The 17,984-nt window shown below is 56.5% G+C and overlaps 1 protein-coding gene across 6 annotated transcripts in view; it reads right to left on the bottom strand.

Annotated features, from left to right (window-relative positions):
- Positions 1 to 8,742, bottom strand: part of FGD5 (FYVE, RhoGEF and PH domain containing 5) — a 122,214-nt gene extending 113,472 nt beyond the window's left edge. For 2 of the 6 annotated variants that reach the window (XM_055413498.2, XM_055413499.2), the window contains exon 1: positions 8,558 to 8,742. In XM_055413498.2, coding sequence (XP_055269473.2) covers positions 8,558 to 8,570 — 13 coding nt within the window. In that variant the 5' untranslated portion in view covers positions 8,571 to 8,742. Of the gene's footprint in view, positions 1 to 7,490; positions 7,608 to 8,557 lie in introns of those variants that run through there. The other 4 variants (XM_055413495.2, XM_055413497.2, XM_055413496.2 and 1 more) reach the window with 3 other exon arrangements.
- Positions 8,743 to 17,984: the final 9,242 nt, after the last annotated feature.

Here is a 17,984-nt window from a genome sequence, read left to right as displayed (position 1 = left end):
ACTGCCGAGGTCTCCCAGCGCACAGCTAACTGGGAGGGGGCAGTGAGAACAGGGGCACTGTCAGTTGTAAGATGTGGCAGCTGACGGCAGGAATGGGAGGGAAGAGGCCCAAGACTTTAAAGGCTCGGGAATTCTCTGGTGGTCCAGTGGCTAAGGCTCCACGCTCCCAACGCAGTGGGCCGGGGTTCCAGCCCTCCTTGGGGAACCAGATCCCACATGCCACAAGTAAGATGTGGTGCAGCTAAAGAAATAACCGTCTTTTTTAAAGGTTCTAAAGATGCAAGCAACTCACTTCCTCAACACCCTAACGCACATCTACATTCACCCGCACCAACAACCCAGTAAAGCCACAGGCATCCAGATAAACAACCCCAAGTCTGCCAGATGAAAGAAGTGACTTTCCAACTCCTTGTTTCTATACGCGATCAAATACATCCTAATTTAGAAATTTTTCTGTTCAATTTAGTTTGTTTTTTTTTAAAGCCCGAAATATCTGGAGCTTAAAACAGCTAGGCTTCAGCTCCCTGTCAATGTGGCATAATAGAGTAACAATAATAAGCCTTTGGAGCCTAGTGATCTGAGTTCAAATCCTACCTTTGCCACTTATAAGCTATGAAGCTGAGTCTCAGATTCCTCTTCTGTAAAATGGGTACAAGAGGCTGTTATACAGATCCAAAGATATACAATACATTAGCAGGACTTCGCTTAGTAGCTCCCCATAAACAGGAGCTTCGCTGGTGGCTCAGACAGTAAAGAATCTGACTGCAGTGCAGGAGACGCGGGTTTGATCACTGTTTCGGAAAGATCCCCTGGAGAAGGGAATGGCTACCCACTCCAATACTGTGCCTGGAAAATTCCATGGACAGAAGAACCTGGCGGGCTACAGTCCATGAGGTCGCAAAGAGTCAGACACGACCGCGCAACCCTTTCTCACACTACTGTTGTCCTGATAAAGTCAGGCTTCCCCTCCTCGACGTCTCCTGCTGTTAAGTCTGGGTCTACACTGACACATGACACAACACGAACTTCACGCTCTCAACGTCAGGCGTCAGACACGGGCACACAGTTATTCTCCGGGGGATGGGGACTCTCACTGCTCATCTCTAACAGGTGGTATTTTACACAGGCACCACCAGGCCTGCCAGAGGGACAGATCAGCCATGAAAAATGCATCGCTCCCACCCCGCCCCATCCTTCCTGCAATCAAGCTATTGATCTGCGGGCGCCGTCTCCTTGGAAAAAGGTTACAGTGGGCGTCTGAGGCGTGATCCAGCAAGAAAATGCCTTCCCCAAGGGAGCCCCGACGAGTGACGAGCACCCAGTGTCCACGTCCTGCTCCCCGCTCTGGAGCTCAGGGCGTTTTACCCCCTTCCCCTCTGAGGTCCAAGGATGGCAGAGTCAGAAAGGCCCCGCCCGACCCTTCACTGAGAGAGGAGACCGAGGTGCAGGCAGGGCAGGGGACTCAGCGAGTCCAGAGCAGGGCCTCTGCAGAACAGAGTCTCTTCCTTCCTGGTCCAGTCCCTTCACCCTTTTGCCATCAAGCGTTTCTTCTATGGGATCCCCGGTGGCTCAGCGGTAAAGAATCTGCCTGCCAATGCAGGAGACGCAGGTTCAATTCCCGGGTCTGGAAGATCCCCTGGAGGAGAAAATGGCAACTCACTCCAGTATTCTTTGGCTGGAAAATTCCATGAGCAGAGGAGCCTGGGTGGACTTCAGGAGTCCATGGGGTCGTGAAGAGTCAGACACAACTGAGCTACTGAGCAGCTCTTCCACAGAGCAGACTCGGGGCTCCCGGCTTCTAGTGAAGCAGAGAAAGGCAAAACGCAGAGAGACTGAGGCCAGAGAGACCAGGGACGGCGGACCAAGTGAGAAGTTCCCGCCAGGCTGAGTCAGAAGGACCGAGCGGCCACAAAGTGAACGACTGGCGCTCCTTCGCCCCCATCCGCTCTCTTTAATCCAGCTCCACTACGTCAGTGTCGATGGAGCGCCTCGTATCTTCCAGGCCCTCGTCCAGACTCTCTGGACACACCAATAAACAAAACAAAGACCACATTCCTCCTGGCCTTTACCTTGTAAAAGTGGGAGATAGGCGATTAAAAGCCTGGGTTTGTTATCCGTCACACGTGAGATGATCATGAAGCCCACGGGAAAAGATCAGGAGTTAGGAGGGGTCTGGAGGAAAGATGAGGAGTTTGCAGCTTTAAACAGAGCGACCAGGATGGGTCTCAACGAGAGGACGTCAGAGTGCAGACCTGAGAAAGGTGAGGGGGTCAGGACTCCCCCGGCGTGGCCAAGGGCGTCTGAGCGGCGGGAAGGGGGTGAGGCAGCAAAGGAGGGACACAGATGAGGGCAGAGGGGTCCTGGGGAGAGTGGCGATGACCACCTGGTCCTGAGCAGAAGGCCAAGCCCACTCCAGCTGTGTGCTGAAAGCGGCGGCCGTGCCGAGCATGAACTCAGGGAGGCCAGGGAGGGGGCACCTGCAGTAATGATGCAGGCCGGAGAGGATGGAGGCTTGGACCAGGCTGCAGCGGGGGAAGTGGTTAAAAAAGAAAGAAAGGAAAAGGTCAGGTTCTGAATTTGAAGGTAGAGCTGGCGGGATTTACAGACGGTTGGGATGTGGGGTGTGAGAGAATAATCACGGGCAACGCAAAGGTTTTGAGGCAGAGCAACCTGCAGGGTGAAGCTGCCACCGGCTGAACCGGGGAAGGCTGCCGGTGTCGCGGGCGGAAACCAGAGCTTCGATCTGCACCTGCTGTGTCCGACTTCCCCATCGCAGCCCTGGAGGGAGCGGTCAGCGGGCCCTTGGATGGACCAGCCTGGGTTCCAGGGAGCGGCCTGGCTGGAGGCAGCCATCACAGAGACGGGATCAGGGCACGAGCTGGGTGAAATCACCAAGTGACTGAGAAGGGGGCAGAGACGACAGCGGAGCCCGGGATGGAGCCCCACTGGCCCCAGGGCTCCGAGAAGGAGCCGGCGAAGGAGGAGAGAAGAGGAAGGGACCCGGCTCCCAGCTCTCCTTCCTCCCAGGGAGGAACCACACAGGGCCCCTGCGCACAGGGCCGGGTTACCTGGGTCTCATACCGTTGCTGCCCAGAGAAGGCCCAGGGGACAGATACACCAGGGTGCCTGAAGGACAGGGACAACTTTCATCATAAAAAAAAAATGAAGTTGGCTATGATCCCACAACCCTACGCCTGTGCACATATCTGGAGAAAACCTAGTTCAGAAAGATGCATGCACCCCGATGCTCACAGCAGCACCAGCCACAACCGCTGAGACCTGGAAGCAACCTAACAGGAGTGAGCAAAGAAGGGGCAGCACACATAGACGATGGACTGTCACTCGGCCGGGAAAGGACGGAATCATGCCATCCGCAGCGCGCGGATGGGCCTGGAGGTCAGCAAGCCACGTGAAGGAAGCCGGGCGGGGAGAGACGAACACTGTATGGCAGCCGAATCTAAGCTTCCCCTGTGGCTCAGCCTGCAATGCAGGACACCTGGTTCGATGGAGAGGGACAGGCTACCCACTCCAGTATTCAGGCCTGGAGAATTCCAAGGGCTGTACAGTCCATGGGGTCGCAGAGTCAGACACAACTGAGTGACCTTCACTTTCACACTTTCATCTAAATCTAAAAAAGTGATAAGAATAAACCTTCTGTTACAAAACAGAAACAGATTCACAGATTTAGGAAAGACAGTTATGATTATGGTGGGGTGGTGGTGGGAGAGGAATAAATTAAAATTTGGAATTAACAGGTACACTCTACTATATATAAGAAAGATAATCAACAAGGATCCACTGTATGGCATAGGGAACTCTACTCAAATTCTACAATAACCTAAATGGGATGAGAGTCTGAAAAAGAATATATATATATAAAATACATATACCTATACATAAATATTCGAGCGTGTGCAGTTGCTTCAATCGTGTCCGACTCTTTGCGACCCCATGAAGCCTGCCACTGTCCATGGGGTTCTCCAGGCAAGAATAGCGGAGTGGGTTGCCATGCCCTCCTTCAGGGGATTTTCCCAACTCAGGGATCAAACCATGTCTCCTATGTCTCAGGCAGATTCTTTACCTGCTGAGCCATTGGGGAAGCTCCTATATATATTTCATATATATGGTCAAAGATGTTGTGAAAAAACATGAAAGAATTTTTTTGCCAACCATATATATATATATATATATAACAGAATAATTTTGCTGTACACCTGAAACTGACACAACACTGTAAATCAACTATGCTCCAATATAAAATAAAAATTAAAAAAAAAAAAAGGTTAGATGTTCCAGGCAGAAGGCACAGAATGTGCAAAGGCCCAGAGGCAGTTAGATGCAAGGCCTTTGGAAATATGGCAGAGTCCAGTTTGGCTGAGCTTTAGAATATGGCGGGGATGGATTAATAACAGGATAAATCAGAGCAGGGGCTTCCTCCTCTGGGTTCAGTGTAACTTTCTGACTCTCTAGAACCAGCAGCCATGTATGGATGCGAGAGTTGGACCATAAACAAGGGTGAGTGCCAAAAAATGGATGCTTTCAAACTGTGGTGCTGGAAAAGACTCTTGAGAGCCCCTTGGACTGCAAGGAGATCCAACCAGTCCATCCTAAAGGAAATCAGTCCTGAATATTCATTGGAAGGACTGATGCTGAAGCTCCAATTCTTTGGCTACCTGATGTGAAGAACTGACTCACTGAAATACCAATGCTGGGAAAGATTGAAGGCAGGAGGAGAAGGGCGTGACGGAGTATAACATGGTTGGATATTATCACTGACTCAATAGACATGAGTCTGAGCAAATTTCAGGAGATGATGAAGGACAGGGAAGCCTGGTGTGCTGCAGTCCATGGGGTCACAAAGAGTCGGACATGACTGAGCAATTGAACAGCAAGAACTGAGCATGGATGGATCTTCTCTCTCCCTGAAACACACAGCCTGGGGAGCACACCCTCGCCACCCTGAGGTACCAATGCCCAAGACCTTCTGGCCATGCGCTACCCCTGAGGATGACCTGAATGCAGAATACCTTGTGAATCAAGATGGCAAGAGTTAACTGAGGGCAGGGGTGGCGGGTGGGGAGCCACAGTGACAGGAGGAAGAGATTTTTCACAGCCTCTGGAGATAGAAATCATCTGCAGCCAGCCAGCCCCCTGGTACCAGTTTATATTTTCTCTCTCTATTTTAATTAAATATCTGCCACTCACACATTCATGCTGCTGGTAGCCGTTCCCTCCTCCAGGGGATCTTCCCAACCAAGGGATCAAACCCAGGTCTCCCGCACTGCCGGCAGATTCTTTACCAGCTGAGCCACCAGGGAAGCCCAAGAATACTGGAGTGGGTAGCCTATCCCTTCTCCAGGGGATCTTCCCAACCCAGGAATCGAACCAGGGTCTCCTGCATTGCAGGAGGATTCTTTACCAGCTGAGCTATCAGGGAAGCCTCCCTTGTCAGCTATGCAGAGGTTAAATGAGAAGAGGTACTTGCAGGAGCACTGGACTGGGAGTTGGAGCTCTGATCTCCATGGCTGCCTCTGCCATGAGTTGAAGGGACACCTTGGGCAAGACCCCTCCTTTCCTTGAGCCTCGGTTTCCACATCTGCAGGGTGAGGGGACTGCACCCAACAGTCAGTAAGTGCCTTCTGCTCTGGCCGACGACAGTCTTTTAAACTTGTGGCTTTTCTGATGACGTTCCCTGACATCCCCAACTTGGGCCCCTGCGTCTGTTGCAGCTGCAGCTCACTGTTCTCCCTCTGGAACTCTCGTAACCATATGTTCCAAGAGTAATTACCTTCCAATTTCACCTTCCAATTGCATCTTAATTTACATTTCATTCCTGGATGCCTGCTGGAATGTCCAAGTCAAGCCTGATGATTTCTAATGAGGCTGCGGTCAGGCGAATCCAGCGACCCAAAATCCAAGTGGGAAAGGCATGGCTCGGACAGACCTGACTCCAACCCCAGCTCCGCCACACATCAGCTGTGTGATCTCAGGCGCAGCACTGTGCCTCTCTGAGCCTCAGTTTCTTTGCAGGGAAAATGGAAGAAATACCCTGCTTTTTACATAATGCTGTTGAGAAGTTCAAGTTAAAAAACCCACATAAGATACCTAACAAAGTCAACTGGCAAACATTTCCTGTGCTCCTGCTAGGTGTAATGCACTGGATAAATAAAGCAGGCTCTCAAGCTGGACAGTCTGTTTAACCCTGTCTCAACTCCTTATTAGGTCAGCAACCATAAAATCCCTGCAGCTCGGTTTTCCCATCTATGAAATGAGAAAGGCAACAGCACTCACGATGAGGTCGCTGTGAAAACTGAACTGATACAAGTGTAAAAGCTGAAGAGGAGCATCTGGTTCAACGTTAACTAGTAATTTGTTGGTATAATGTAATGGGGCTCCCCAGGTGGCTCAGTGGTGAAGAATCCACCTGCAATGCAGGAGAGCTGGGTTCCATCCCTGGGTCAGGAAGATCCCTTGGAGGAGGAAATGGCAACCCACCCGGGTATTCTTGCCTGGGAAATCCCATGGACAGAGGAACCTGGCGGGCTACAGTCCACGGGGTCACAAAGAGTCAGTCGGATACGGCTCGGCAACTAAATAACAACATAGAGTGACAGACACTGTGCTAGGCACCTGACAAGCTTTGTTTACTTATGAGACCTCAACAACAAAGATCTTCTCATCCCCATTTTCAAGATGAAGAAATAAGACAGTGAGAGGTTAAATAACCTGCTCAAGGTCCAATAACTAAGCATACGGCGGTTATGGGGTTCAGTCCCATGGAGTCTATGAACCACTCTGCTGCATGATCAAGAAATTCAGAGCCAAGCACATACATATCATTATAGCAGGTCTATGATTGCCATCACACACAAAAAGTAACGAGATTTACGCTAGACGCAAATTACAGGATGCTGGAACCCAAGAGGGTAAGTGTTGAGTTCTCCTGGGACCAAACCTGCCGCTAAGCGTTTTCTAGCTCACTCCAAACCCGAGTGTCTTGGAGAATGGAGGGCTTGCCCAAGTCTCGTGCAGGGAAACGTGGGAAAACCGCACCGGGCTCTCACCATTGTTTTCCAGCGAGTTTTATTAGGCGTGTAGGAAAGACAGCCTGGCTCTGTCCACACTAGATCAAGCAGCAGGCCACCTCCTTCCTAGAAGGAGGGGGCTGGCTGGGCACTGGGACCCTGCTCCGGTCTTCTCTCTACTTCTCCAAGGTGGCACCCCGCCCCACCCCCAGACCCCTACTCCGCGACCAACGCTCACTCAGGGGCCAGGTGTGTCCATGCCCAGCCGCAACAGGCCCTGGACACAGGGAGGCGGCCACCTCGTTCCTAAGCCCCCAAGTGTCTCCTTTGTCGGATCAATGAGCCAAACGTCTCCCACCCGCACCTCACTCCTCAGACAAAGATTTTATTCATTAAAAACACTTGAGAAAGGAAAAGCCCACAACGCACAGACACAGACACACACACACACTTTTTTACACCCACCCAGGGCAGCAGGATATGGTTCTAAGACAGCCAAAATGGTGGCTTCCTGTTTCTTTAGGGATGTGTGTTTTGGAGTTCGGATTCGGACAAGGGTGTTGGTCGGAGAGGGAGCTGCCTTCTGCTAAATTCTATGAGAAAAAAAAAAAAATATGAAAAGAGCGATAATCGCTCCTTGGCAGGCAAGTGAAGTTAGCTGGGACAACTGCCTCCTCGTAAGTAAGCTCGCCTCTTGGAGGCAACTTTCTGCCCTCCCCGCGGAGGAGTCGGGACTCGGGAGGACAGGGGTCCAGGCACCGCCCATCTCCGGGGTTCAGTCTGTAAGTCCGTTAAACAGCACTCCTCGGAGGGGATCGCTCTGTACCGTCGAACGCATTCGGGATTTCACTGAAGCCCCGACCGGGCAGAGGCGGATTCTCAGGGCAGGGACGCGAGGGCCGGGAGGGAACGCCTGGAGAGCCGTCCCCTGGGCACAAAGCGGGGCCCCGGGCCAGGGCCCCGCAGGGGATGGGGGCGCGCCGCAGCGGGGGGCGGGGGCGGGGTGTGATCGTTTAGGGCTTTTTCATTCCAAAGCAGCGAGCTCCAAGCCTGGGGGGTCCAGGAGCGGGCGAGGCGCGAGAAGCCGCCAAGGGCGCGCCGCGCACCAGTGAGGGACCAGGCATAGACCCGGCGTGGGGAAGAGCGCAGACGGACCCGGGGGCCAAGAGGGCCTCTGGGGGGCCAGCGAGAGCCTGAAGGGGACCCCGAGGAGCAGGAGGCAGGATTCAGGGGCGCGACCGAGTCGCTTTTGCGAAGGGAGCGTCCTTCCCCGTCGCGAGGGGACCCCCAAGCCGGGGCCGCGGTGGGAGCCGGAGGCGGCCTATCGGGGCCGGGGTGCGGCCTCGCCGGGACCGAGGGGGCGTCCCCGAGGTGGGGCGCCCCGGACGGGGCTGAGGGCCCCCGCCGCTCTCGGCCTCCTCAGGACCCGCCCGTCCCGCAGCCGAGGCGGAAGGTCGGGGGCTTTCTGGGCAGCTCCAACTTGGAGCGCCGGACGGGGGCCCTCGGCGCGCGTGCCCCGCGGAGCCGCCTACCTGCTCTGTTCATCTTCCAGCGCGCAGAGCCCGGGCCGCCCGTCGGTGCCTCCGTCCGTCCGAGCGCGAGTCCGCGCGCCGCCTCACTCCATGGCCGCCCCGCGGGGCCCGCACCCCCCGGCGCCTGCCCCGCCCCCGGCGCGCGGACTCGGCGCGGCGCGCAGGGCCAGTGGGGGCGCGGGCGCGGGCCTCCGGGGCTGGGCGGGGCCGCGGCGCGGGCGGGCGCGGGGGCGGCGCGCTCACTCAGGCCGCGGCCGCGCGGGGCGGGGGCGCGCGGGGGCGGCGCGCGGGGCCGGAGGCGCGAGCGGCGGGGGCGCGCGGGGCCGGGGGCGCGCGGGCCGGGGGCGCGCGGAGCCGGGGGCGCGCGGAGCCGCGGGCGGGGGCCGGGCGGCGCAGGGTGTCGCCTCCGCTCCCGGCGCCCTGCTCCGCGCTCGCTGCGCTCTGGCCGCCGCGCCTCTGCCGGTGCCGCCGCTGCTCCTCCGCCCCCTCCGAGACGTCCGGGAGGAAGGCCTTTTTTATTTCTCCTTTCTGCTCCGTCAGGGATCGAGGGAGCCGAGGGGCGAGGCGTCCCCGCGCACATTTAAAGGGGCCGTGGCGGGGCTCCGGGGAGCTGCGCGAGGTTCCAGGGACTCGGACGGGGGGGCGTGGTGAAGCGGCGAGCTGGGCTTCTAGGGGTCCCTTCGCCCAGCGGACCGTCTGTTACTTGATTTTCAGCGTCGGGCACTCATTCATTCAGTCCCGGGCCAAGCACCGTGCCGCGCTGTGCGCCGGACAACCCAAAATTCTTGCCCCTCGTGGAGCTTAGATGGGAGGTCTGTGGCGACACAAGAGAAATAAGCGATAAACATTTCTGAGAGTTACGAGTGCCTTGAGGGAGATAAACCAGGGTCGTGGGGGCAGAACAGGAGCGCGCGAACTGAGCCGGTCAGCTCTTTTAATTTTAAAAGTGCGAATTCTTAGGGCCCTCCCCAGACTTACTGACTCAGAAATCCCCTGTGTAAGAAATCCTTCTGATGCAAGCTAGTTTGACAACCTCTGGAGGACAGAACAGGTGATCAAGGAAGGCCTCCCGCGGCCGTGACATGCAAAGGGAGACCCGGTAAGGAGGAGCCTTTGTCTGCTCAGCGCAAACCGGCCAGCACCTCGCTGGGACCCGGGCCTGGCGCTTGCAGACGCGGATGACGCAAGCCTTTACCCTTGAGCCCCTGTCGGATTGGCCGCGCAAACATAGGCAAGTCTGTTTCCCCGGACAAGCGCTGGGACGGGGACAGGTGTGCACAGGAACTCGGGGGAACTTAGAGGTGGCCCCTGAATGAAGAGGGTACCAGCAAAACACACACACACACACAAAGCAACAACCTTTCAGATGGAAGGAGTAGCTTGGGCACAGACTTAGAGGTGTGAGGAGACACCACCTGATGGAAGAGCCGGGAGGGGTTCAGGGAGGCAGGGTGAAAGGGAGGCGGCGCCTGTGAAGAGGCACAGACTGTGGGGTGTTTTGAATGTCATACCAAGGCTTCCTTCTATCAGCTGTTGGAAGCTGGCTCATATGTAACTGGCAGTCAGCCCTTACGGAGCCTCTGCTGTGGGTCCGGCAAAGTGTTAAGTTCTGTATCTGCACGTTGACTCATTTAAGTCGCCCCACAACCTTCTAAAGCTGGTAGCAAAATTCTTCCCATGTTACAGGTGAGGAAAACAACTAAGCTAAGAGTTAAAATGAGCTTGTCTGACGGTTCTTGCCGTGGTTGCTCCATGTCTGCATGTCCGGGGCCCAGCTCAAGCTGTGGGCTTGGTCACGGAGTAGTTTGGTTGTGAGCCCACTGTGTGCCAGAGTGCAGGCCAGCGGCAGCCCCGGCCTATGGAAGGAGCTCACGGGTGGGCAGCTTGGCAATTTAGCAGGCTTCCCTGGTGGCTCAGAAGGTAAAGAATCCACCTGCGATGTGGGAGACCTGAGTTCAATCCCTGGGTGGGGAAGACCCCCTGGAGAAGGGAATGGCTACCCACTCCAGTATTCTGGCCTGGAGAATCCCATGGGAGAGGGCTGTAGTCCATAAGGTCACAGGAGTTGGACACAACTTAGCAACTAAACCACCAACCACCAGGCAATTTAGCCAGTGTATCCGCTATGTGCCTTCCTGTCCCTCACGTGGGGAGTAAAGGCCCAGAAATGACCCTTTGCCAGGGTGATGGCTCCAGAGCATGGCCTGTGTCTGCTCTGCTGACCCCTGCAGCCCTGGCATCTAATATAGAACCCAGCACTTAGTAGGTCTTCACAAGTTATGTGTTGTCCACAAAAATAAAGGCCTGGGACAGAGGTTCGGACAGTTGTTTGGGATTTTCTGGGACTGAAAATGGCAGAGACTAGAATTTTTGTGACTTTGACCAGCTGTGCTGGGAGCTTGCGAGGAGGCAAAATTCCAAATGGACATGAAGCTTTTTGCAGCCGTGGCTATCCTCCCTGAACCTAGATGTCTGTGGTCCAGCCTTTGGTCCAGGTGGTCCCCAGAGAACCAGATACTTTCATTGCATAGATGAAACACCTCACTGCTCTGAGCGACGTCCATGGAGCCCCGCAGCGGCACTCAGGTGCTTCTTAATGCAGAGTTTCAGACCCCAGCCCAGCCCCACTGAACCACAGGCTGCATTTTAACAAGCTCTCCAGGTGATCTGTTCATCCCTCTGGAGAAACCCTGCCCTGGATAACTCGATCCATTACCTTTTGGCCAGATGTGCTGCCAAAGTCCAGAGAAGTAGAGAAGACTTCCCCAGGTTCTTATCGCTGTGACAACTTAATTCTCTCATTTCTGTCTCCTTATTAATACGTTATGAGAAGGTTGGCAGGTTTCTAGGCCAGCGCCCAGCAGAGCTCCAGGTGCAGATTGTTGCCTCAGTCATATCTGGCTCTTTGCAACCCCGGGGACTGTAGCTCCCCTGCCCATGGGATTCTCCAGGCAAGAATACTGGAGCTGTATACCAATAATGGGTTGCTATCTCCTCCTCCAGGGGATCTTACTGACCCAAGAATCAAACCCAAGTCTTCCTGTGTTGCAGGCGGATTTTTTTTACTGCTGAGCAGCCAGGGAAGACCCGTGGTGCCTATTAGGTGGTCTCTCAAGTATATATACCTGTATGAAGGTGTGATTTGAATTGTTTCATGAGCCAGTTGATGCCTGACACACAGAAGATGTTCAGTGCTCACACAGTGAAGACAGGAATCAATGCATGTTTCCCCCAATCACAATGAAAAAGCTTCTGTGGTGTTTTTGCACTCACCAAGCACGTTCACACACCCAGCCAGGTCAGTAGGGTTTGACTTTTCCATCTTTTAACCCCACAGTACAGAATCAGCTTATGCACACTTTCAGGAAAGGGTTCCAGAGTGGACCTCCCTGTTTCTCCAGATTCGGAAATGAATTTGACCCTTTCAAACGACTTCGTCTCTGAACTGCCACAGAGTCCTTAAGCCTCTGGCCTTTTGTGAGGAAATTATTTTGCCTCTAAAACAGGAAAGTGATGGCGGACTTTGTGTCACTTAAGTCAGGCTCTTCGTAAACTTTCTGGATTCCTGTGTGGAAGCCGTGAAGAAGGTGATGGAGGTGGTGAGGTGTGGTGGAGGAGGAGTTGGGGGGAGGTGGCGAGGCGCTGGGAGTAGCTGGGAAAGGCACAGTGAGGGTGGCAGGCGTGCTGTCACTGGTGCCACCGGAGGAGGGGGCAATGGAGGTGATGGTGCGGAGGGAGGGAGGCGTCCACGAAAATGCGTCTTAAAAGCTGAGATCGTTTCTGAGAACTAGCAGTAAAACCCAAAGAACCAAGGACCACCCCTGCGGAAGGGAGGAGGGAAGGCAGGAAGAGACCTTGGTGCTTGGGCTAAGACCTTGTCACAGCTGTTGAATTTGGGATCTGAGACTAAGCAAAGTCTACTTTAAAAAGATCATAGCACCACGGGCGGTTGCGGAAAAAAAAAAAAGCCACCCAGGTCTGAACTTGTTCAGCTGAAAGCACACGGTGCTGTGGAGTGATGGGCTGTGAAGCTGAAATGCTCAGTGCTTTGTTTGCTTTCCTAATACGAGAAAATGGATGGGAGAGACCAGAGGGCTTTACAAACATCCGGAGCTAATACTGGTGGTTGGACTTGCTTAGTCTGCGTGGAACTGAGCCATAACCGCTCTCAGAGCTCAGGGATGGGGGTAAATACTGTGTGGCGGTGATGACCACCCTCACTCTGGTTTTGAGCCTTGCACACACATATTCTTCCCAGGAACCCTGTAAAGGGTTTATTATCTGTCCATTTCACACATGGGAAAACCGAGGCCCAGGCTGGCGAACTGAGCGGCCCTGCCGGTCCAGCCAGCACTCCCACCCGCTTCATCCTGAGAACGCATTCTTAACTACGAGGCTGTGCTGCTCTCTCTGAGACGGGCACAAGGCTGCCTAGATTTCACATTTTTGCAATCACTCGTCGTCAATTTACTTCCTCCTCTCAGCAGACAGGAGCCACTCACCGTCGGCGTTACGCCCACTTGACGGGCTGGGGAACTGAGGCCCAGCGGGAAACATATGGTGAGTCAGGGGATTCCAAAGCTGGGAGCCACACCTCCTGACATTCAAGGCCCAAGTCGGAACCCTAAGGTGCCTTGCACAGGACTTAGGTGGCCGTAGATCCAGACTGCTGAAACCCAGCTCCTTGCTCCCGCCTGCCTGCAGCCTCGGCCAAAGGCAGAGCCAGCCCCGAAGGTGGATGTGCGGAAACAGGGAGGGCCCAGGCGGTGCGAGCTCCACGGCCAAGCATCCCGAACAGGCGGTGGGGCTTGGTGGTCAGGAGCCACACCGGAGTGGCCTGAGCGGGAGGGCAGTTCCCAGCCTCTGTGTCCCCTCTGAGAGCTGGTATTTGCTGAGTGCTTAGTTGGTGCCCTCAGTGAGTGGCACTAGTGCCTGCCATTGCAGGAGACACAGGAGATGCGGGTTCGATCCCTGGGTCGGGAAGATCCCCTGGAAGAGGGCATGGCACCCCACTCCAGTATTCTGGCCTGCAGAATCCCATGGACAGAGGAGCCTGGCAGGCTGTACAGTCCATGGGGTCGCAAAGACTCAGACACGACTGAAGCAACTTTGCACACACGCACGTAAGTCTCTTTACGTATTTGGTGTCTCAGTAGCTCATTTATTTTTCCAAACAAGCCTATGAAGCAGGCATGTTATGACCCCGGGTTACAACGCAGGAGGCTGCCAAGGCACAGGGGCTGAGGTGTTTGCCCGGGGACGCGCAGCTAGTGAGTCGTGGGGACTGCACCCAGGCCCGGGGGCCGGCTTTCTTACCCACTTCTGCCGCCCTGTCAAGGACATGATAATTGTGTTTGGTTGTAAAAGGAGATAAATTGTCTAAAGCGTTCAGGAGCAGGGAAGGGGAGACGGGAGGTGCTCCAGAAATGATCATCGATCATTTAGAACACGTCCCACATAGCTGGTGTCCAAATGGTGCCAAACGAAGTGCACGGGGAGCGGGGGAGCGGGGGCAGGCACGCCCCCATTCGGCAAGGAAGAGGGGCGGGAGGGAGCGTTTACTGAGCTGCCTCTGTATGACAGGACCGGCGAGAGGCCCCGGGGGCATTGGGGAGCTGCGGCCCAGCTTCCCGCTCCAGCCCGGGGTTTTGTTTCTGGCCGAGATGAGAGTGCTGGCATAAAGCTGGGGCGCGGGTCAGCCACCTTCCCGGCCCTCTCTGTAGCAGACGCCCCTGGTTTCCTGGGTTCCACGCAGGCCCTGTGCGTGGTACTCAAAAGGAAGTGACGCAGGCCCTGCCGCCGCTTCTGCCTCTTGGGCTGCTCGTCCCGCAGCCCCGCGGCCTCGACAGCATCAGCTTCAGGGCTTATCGCCCCCTGGAAAGTAACTGAGTTGCCTTTTTGGCTCCAGGGGTGACCAGGTCTGAGCCAGACACCTGCCTGGGGTGGACTCAGCTTGGCAAGGCCGCCCCTCCCTTCCTGCGCCCCAGAGATCAGCCCCTACCCCCACCCCACACACACGGGGCTAGGCTCGAAGCCAGGGAGGAGGGGGCGTCCTGAAGGCCCCTAGTTTCACCAGTCCCTGACCCTGTGGCCTTGTGGGGGGGAGACACCTCGACTCCATGCGCCTTGGTTTTGTCCTCTGTAGAATGGGAACAAGGAGACCTCTCTCTCGGGCCGTGGCGAGGGCTGAAGGCTGTGAGCCCCTCTCCCCTTCCTGTACTTGAAGGGCTCGTGGTTCGCTCTGAGAAAGGGGCTTGGGCCAGCTCACTGTGACGCAGCCGAGCTGGCGGTGAAGGCAGAGGACGAGTCGGCCGTGGGGCTAGGGAAGGGCTGGTGGCACGGGGCTGGGCTTTGAAGGTCAAGCGGGGTTATGGGGGAGGGGTAAGGGTGCCATTCCAGGTGGGATACAGGCTGTGGGGATGGAAGAGGGCAGGCCTGGGGCAAGCTCTCCAGTGGCCGGCCAAAGAGTCTGGACTGTACCCTGCAGGTGACAGGAAGGTTTAGAGTATTTATAGGGGAGGGAGGGGGTGACAGGGCCAGACCTGTGTGGTGGCCAGACTGGGAGAGGAGCCAGAGGGGCAAGCCTGGAGGCAGGATGACCCACGGAGGCTGGGAGCAGGCTCCCCAAGAGAGGTTAGGCCCAAGTTCATGCAAGCTCCCGATTCAAGTTGAAGAGTTCAGATGCACGCAAGGAAGCCGTCCAGGAGGAGGCATGCTTTGCTCTGCGCCCTGAAAAAAGAAGTCACCCAAGCGGACGGGGACAGGAGGGAGCTGAGGCAAGCGGTGGGAGTAGGAGCTGGGGGCCGCCGGAGCCCAGGGGGGCTGATGCGTCCAGGACGCGCACAGCTGAGGGGGACAAGCAGGGGCCTCGAAGGCCTTTGTGCAGTGGGCCTCTGACGCCCCGAGGAAGGGCTGAGTGTGGGGGGGAGTGGAGTCCGGGCCGGGCAGGGCCACTCAGAGTTTTTATCACCACTGGGTGGGATCCAAGGTCTGTGGAGGAAGTGACCGCCCTCTTCCGGCCAGCCATTTTTTTTTCCTTTCTGCTGCCCTGTTGGCTTTTTCCCGAGGCCGCATTTCCACAACGCCCCTCCTGGCCAGCGGGCGTGGGCATGGCTCCACCACACACCCAGCGGCAGGGGTGGCCCGGCCCTAGGCTTCCTGCCCCTCTCTGGGCAGGCTGATTGGAGGAAAACAGCCCTCGAGCCTTCTTCAAAACAGGAAACTGCTCTCCCTGCTTCCTGAAGGACAGGAACTGTCCCCATGGCAACCGTGGGACAAAGGGCCAGGTTAACCCTCTGAAGGCCGCCAGCAGAGGCCCCTTCCTACCAGCCCCGTATGGGGGGGCGCTGCGCAGGGCACACCCGCCAAGTCTCACACCACGCGGGGCGGGGGCGGGGGGCAGGGCCCAGGTTTCATACCCATTGGATGGATGGCAATGTGGAGGTCATTAACTCCGAGGGCGAGTCGAGTACAGCGGGGCACACGGCGGGGTCAGAGGTCGGCCGGCTCCACTGAAGCCTGGCTCCGGGCTGGCTGGGTTCCTGGGGGTAGGGGGGCGTTCCTGGTGGCTGAGCCTTCCAGCCTCGGTTTCTCTACTGTGAAACGGGTGACAGCGCAGGGCTGCGGTGCCTGTTCGTCAGCACGTGCTGTTCCAGGCCCCGGATGCGGCTGAGACAGCACATCCTCCTGCCTCGCAGGCTGAGTGAGTACATCAGGGATGGGGGTGGTCAAGGCCCACACGTCCATGCAGGTCTGAGACTCACGGGGAATGACTGGTGCTGTGGGGGCGGCGGGCTGGCAGCTGTGCCGTCTGGGGACACTGATGCCCGGAGGAGGGCAAGGGGGCAGCCGGGAGCCAGGTCTGTCCTCAGAGCCAGGCGGGTGAGGCAGGCAGGGCATGTCCATGTGTTTAAAGACCTGCCTCTGGCTGGAGGGACCACCCCGAGTGATAGCATTTCCTGGGGGCCCTTGCCCTGGGACCCCGGAGAGCCCTGAGTCTCGGGGAGAGGCCGTGTGCACTGGCGCTCAGTGGTCCACCAGGACACACCCACCCTCCCCGCCTCGGATGCCCGAGGCCCGCTTCGAGGAGGACGCGGTGTGGCATTCGCTGTGACCTCCGGCCCCCGCACTCCCCATCCCCCCACCCTGACTCGGCCACACTGGTCTTTCTCTGCCTCCCAGACCCTGCCGGGCCCCCTCCGGCCCCTGGGACTCTTCTTGCTCTCTAAAGTGCCTTCCCAGGAGGAGGGCATGGCAACCCGCTGCAGTATCCACGCCTGGAGAATGCCGTGGACAGAGGAGCCTGGGGGGCTGCAGTCCATGGGGTCGCAGAGTCGGACACGACTGAGCGATTGACACAAGCATCCCGGCCACCAGAGCGCCGTCCCATCATGACGTGCATGTTCCAGTGTTCGTGTCCCAGTTTATCCCTCCCCGTCCTTCCCCGCTGCGGCCACAGTCTGTTCTGGGGAATTTGCTGTGTGACGCAGGGCGCTCAACCCCCGTGACAACCTCGAGGGGCAGGGTGGGGAGGGAGGTGGGAGAGGGGCTCAACACGGAGGGCACACGTGTATGCCTGTGGCTGACTCACGCTGATGCATGGCAGAGTCCCAGACAACATGGGGAAGCAACCCTCCTCCAGCGAAAAATAAATACCTTCATTAAAAAAAAAAAGTGAATGATTTCAGAGTAAGTTAGGATCGGTCCAAGAAAGAATGACTAGGCTAATGGTAAAAAGAAAATAAAATGCCTTCCTAAATGCTCAGCACAGGGATGGGTGGACCCCCACTCCACCCCCCGCCACCCATCAGGTCTCCCGTGTCACCTCTTCACAGGCACATCCCTCGCTGACCCCTCACGAGTGTCCCGTCTCCGCCCCCACTACCCACACCTGAGACGGTCTCAGGACTTCACTTGTCTCCCTGTGTGCCGTCCACCTCCCCACCTGGACCGTCCCTCCGGGAGGACAGGGCGCCTGCGGCATAGCCTGGCAGCACACGTGGTGTGCCGCTCCCATGTCTGCAGCACACCTAAGGGATGACAGCGACAGAGGCCCCCCTTCCCGGGCCCGCTCACCGCCACAAGCTGAAGACATGTGTCTCTCACCTGGAAAGCAGCTCTCAAGAAGAGCTGGTGGGAGGCGAGGGGACCTAGGGTTAAATGTCTGCCCTATAAAGAAATGCAAAAGTAGGAAGTCAAGAAACACCTGGAGTAACAGGCAAATTTGGCCTTGGAGTACAGAATGAAGCAGGGCAAAGGCTAATAGAGTTCTGCCAAGAGAACGCACTGGTCATAGCAAACACCCTCTTCCAACAACACAAGACTCTACACATGGACATCACCAGATGGTTGACACCGAAATCAGATTGATTATATTCTTTGCAGCCAAAGATGGAGAAGCTCCACACAGTCAGCAAAAATAAGACCG

Source organism: Moschus berezovskii, chromosome 24 (assembly GCF_049115385.1).
Source record: "Moschus berezovskii isolate FMDL1 chromosome 24, NW_MosBer_1.0, whole genome shotgun sequence".
NCBI classification, from domain to species: Eukaryota; Metazoa; Chordata; class Mammalia; order Artiodactyla; family Moschidae; genus Moschus; species Moschus berezovskii.
Note: the sequence above shows the minus strand (reverse complement) of the source record. Positions and strands in the feature narration are given on the sequence as shown.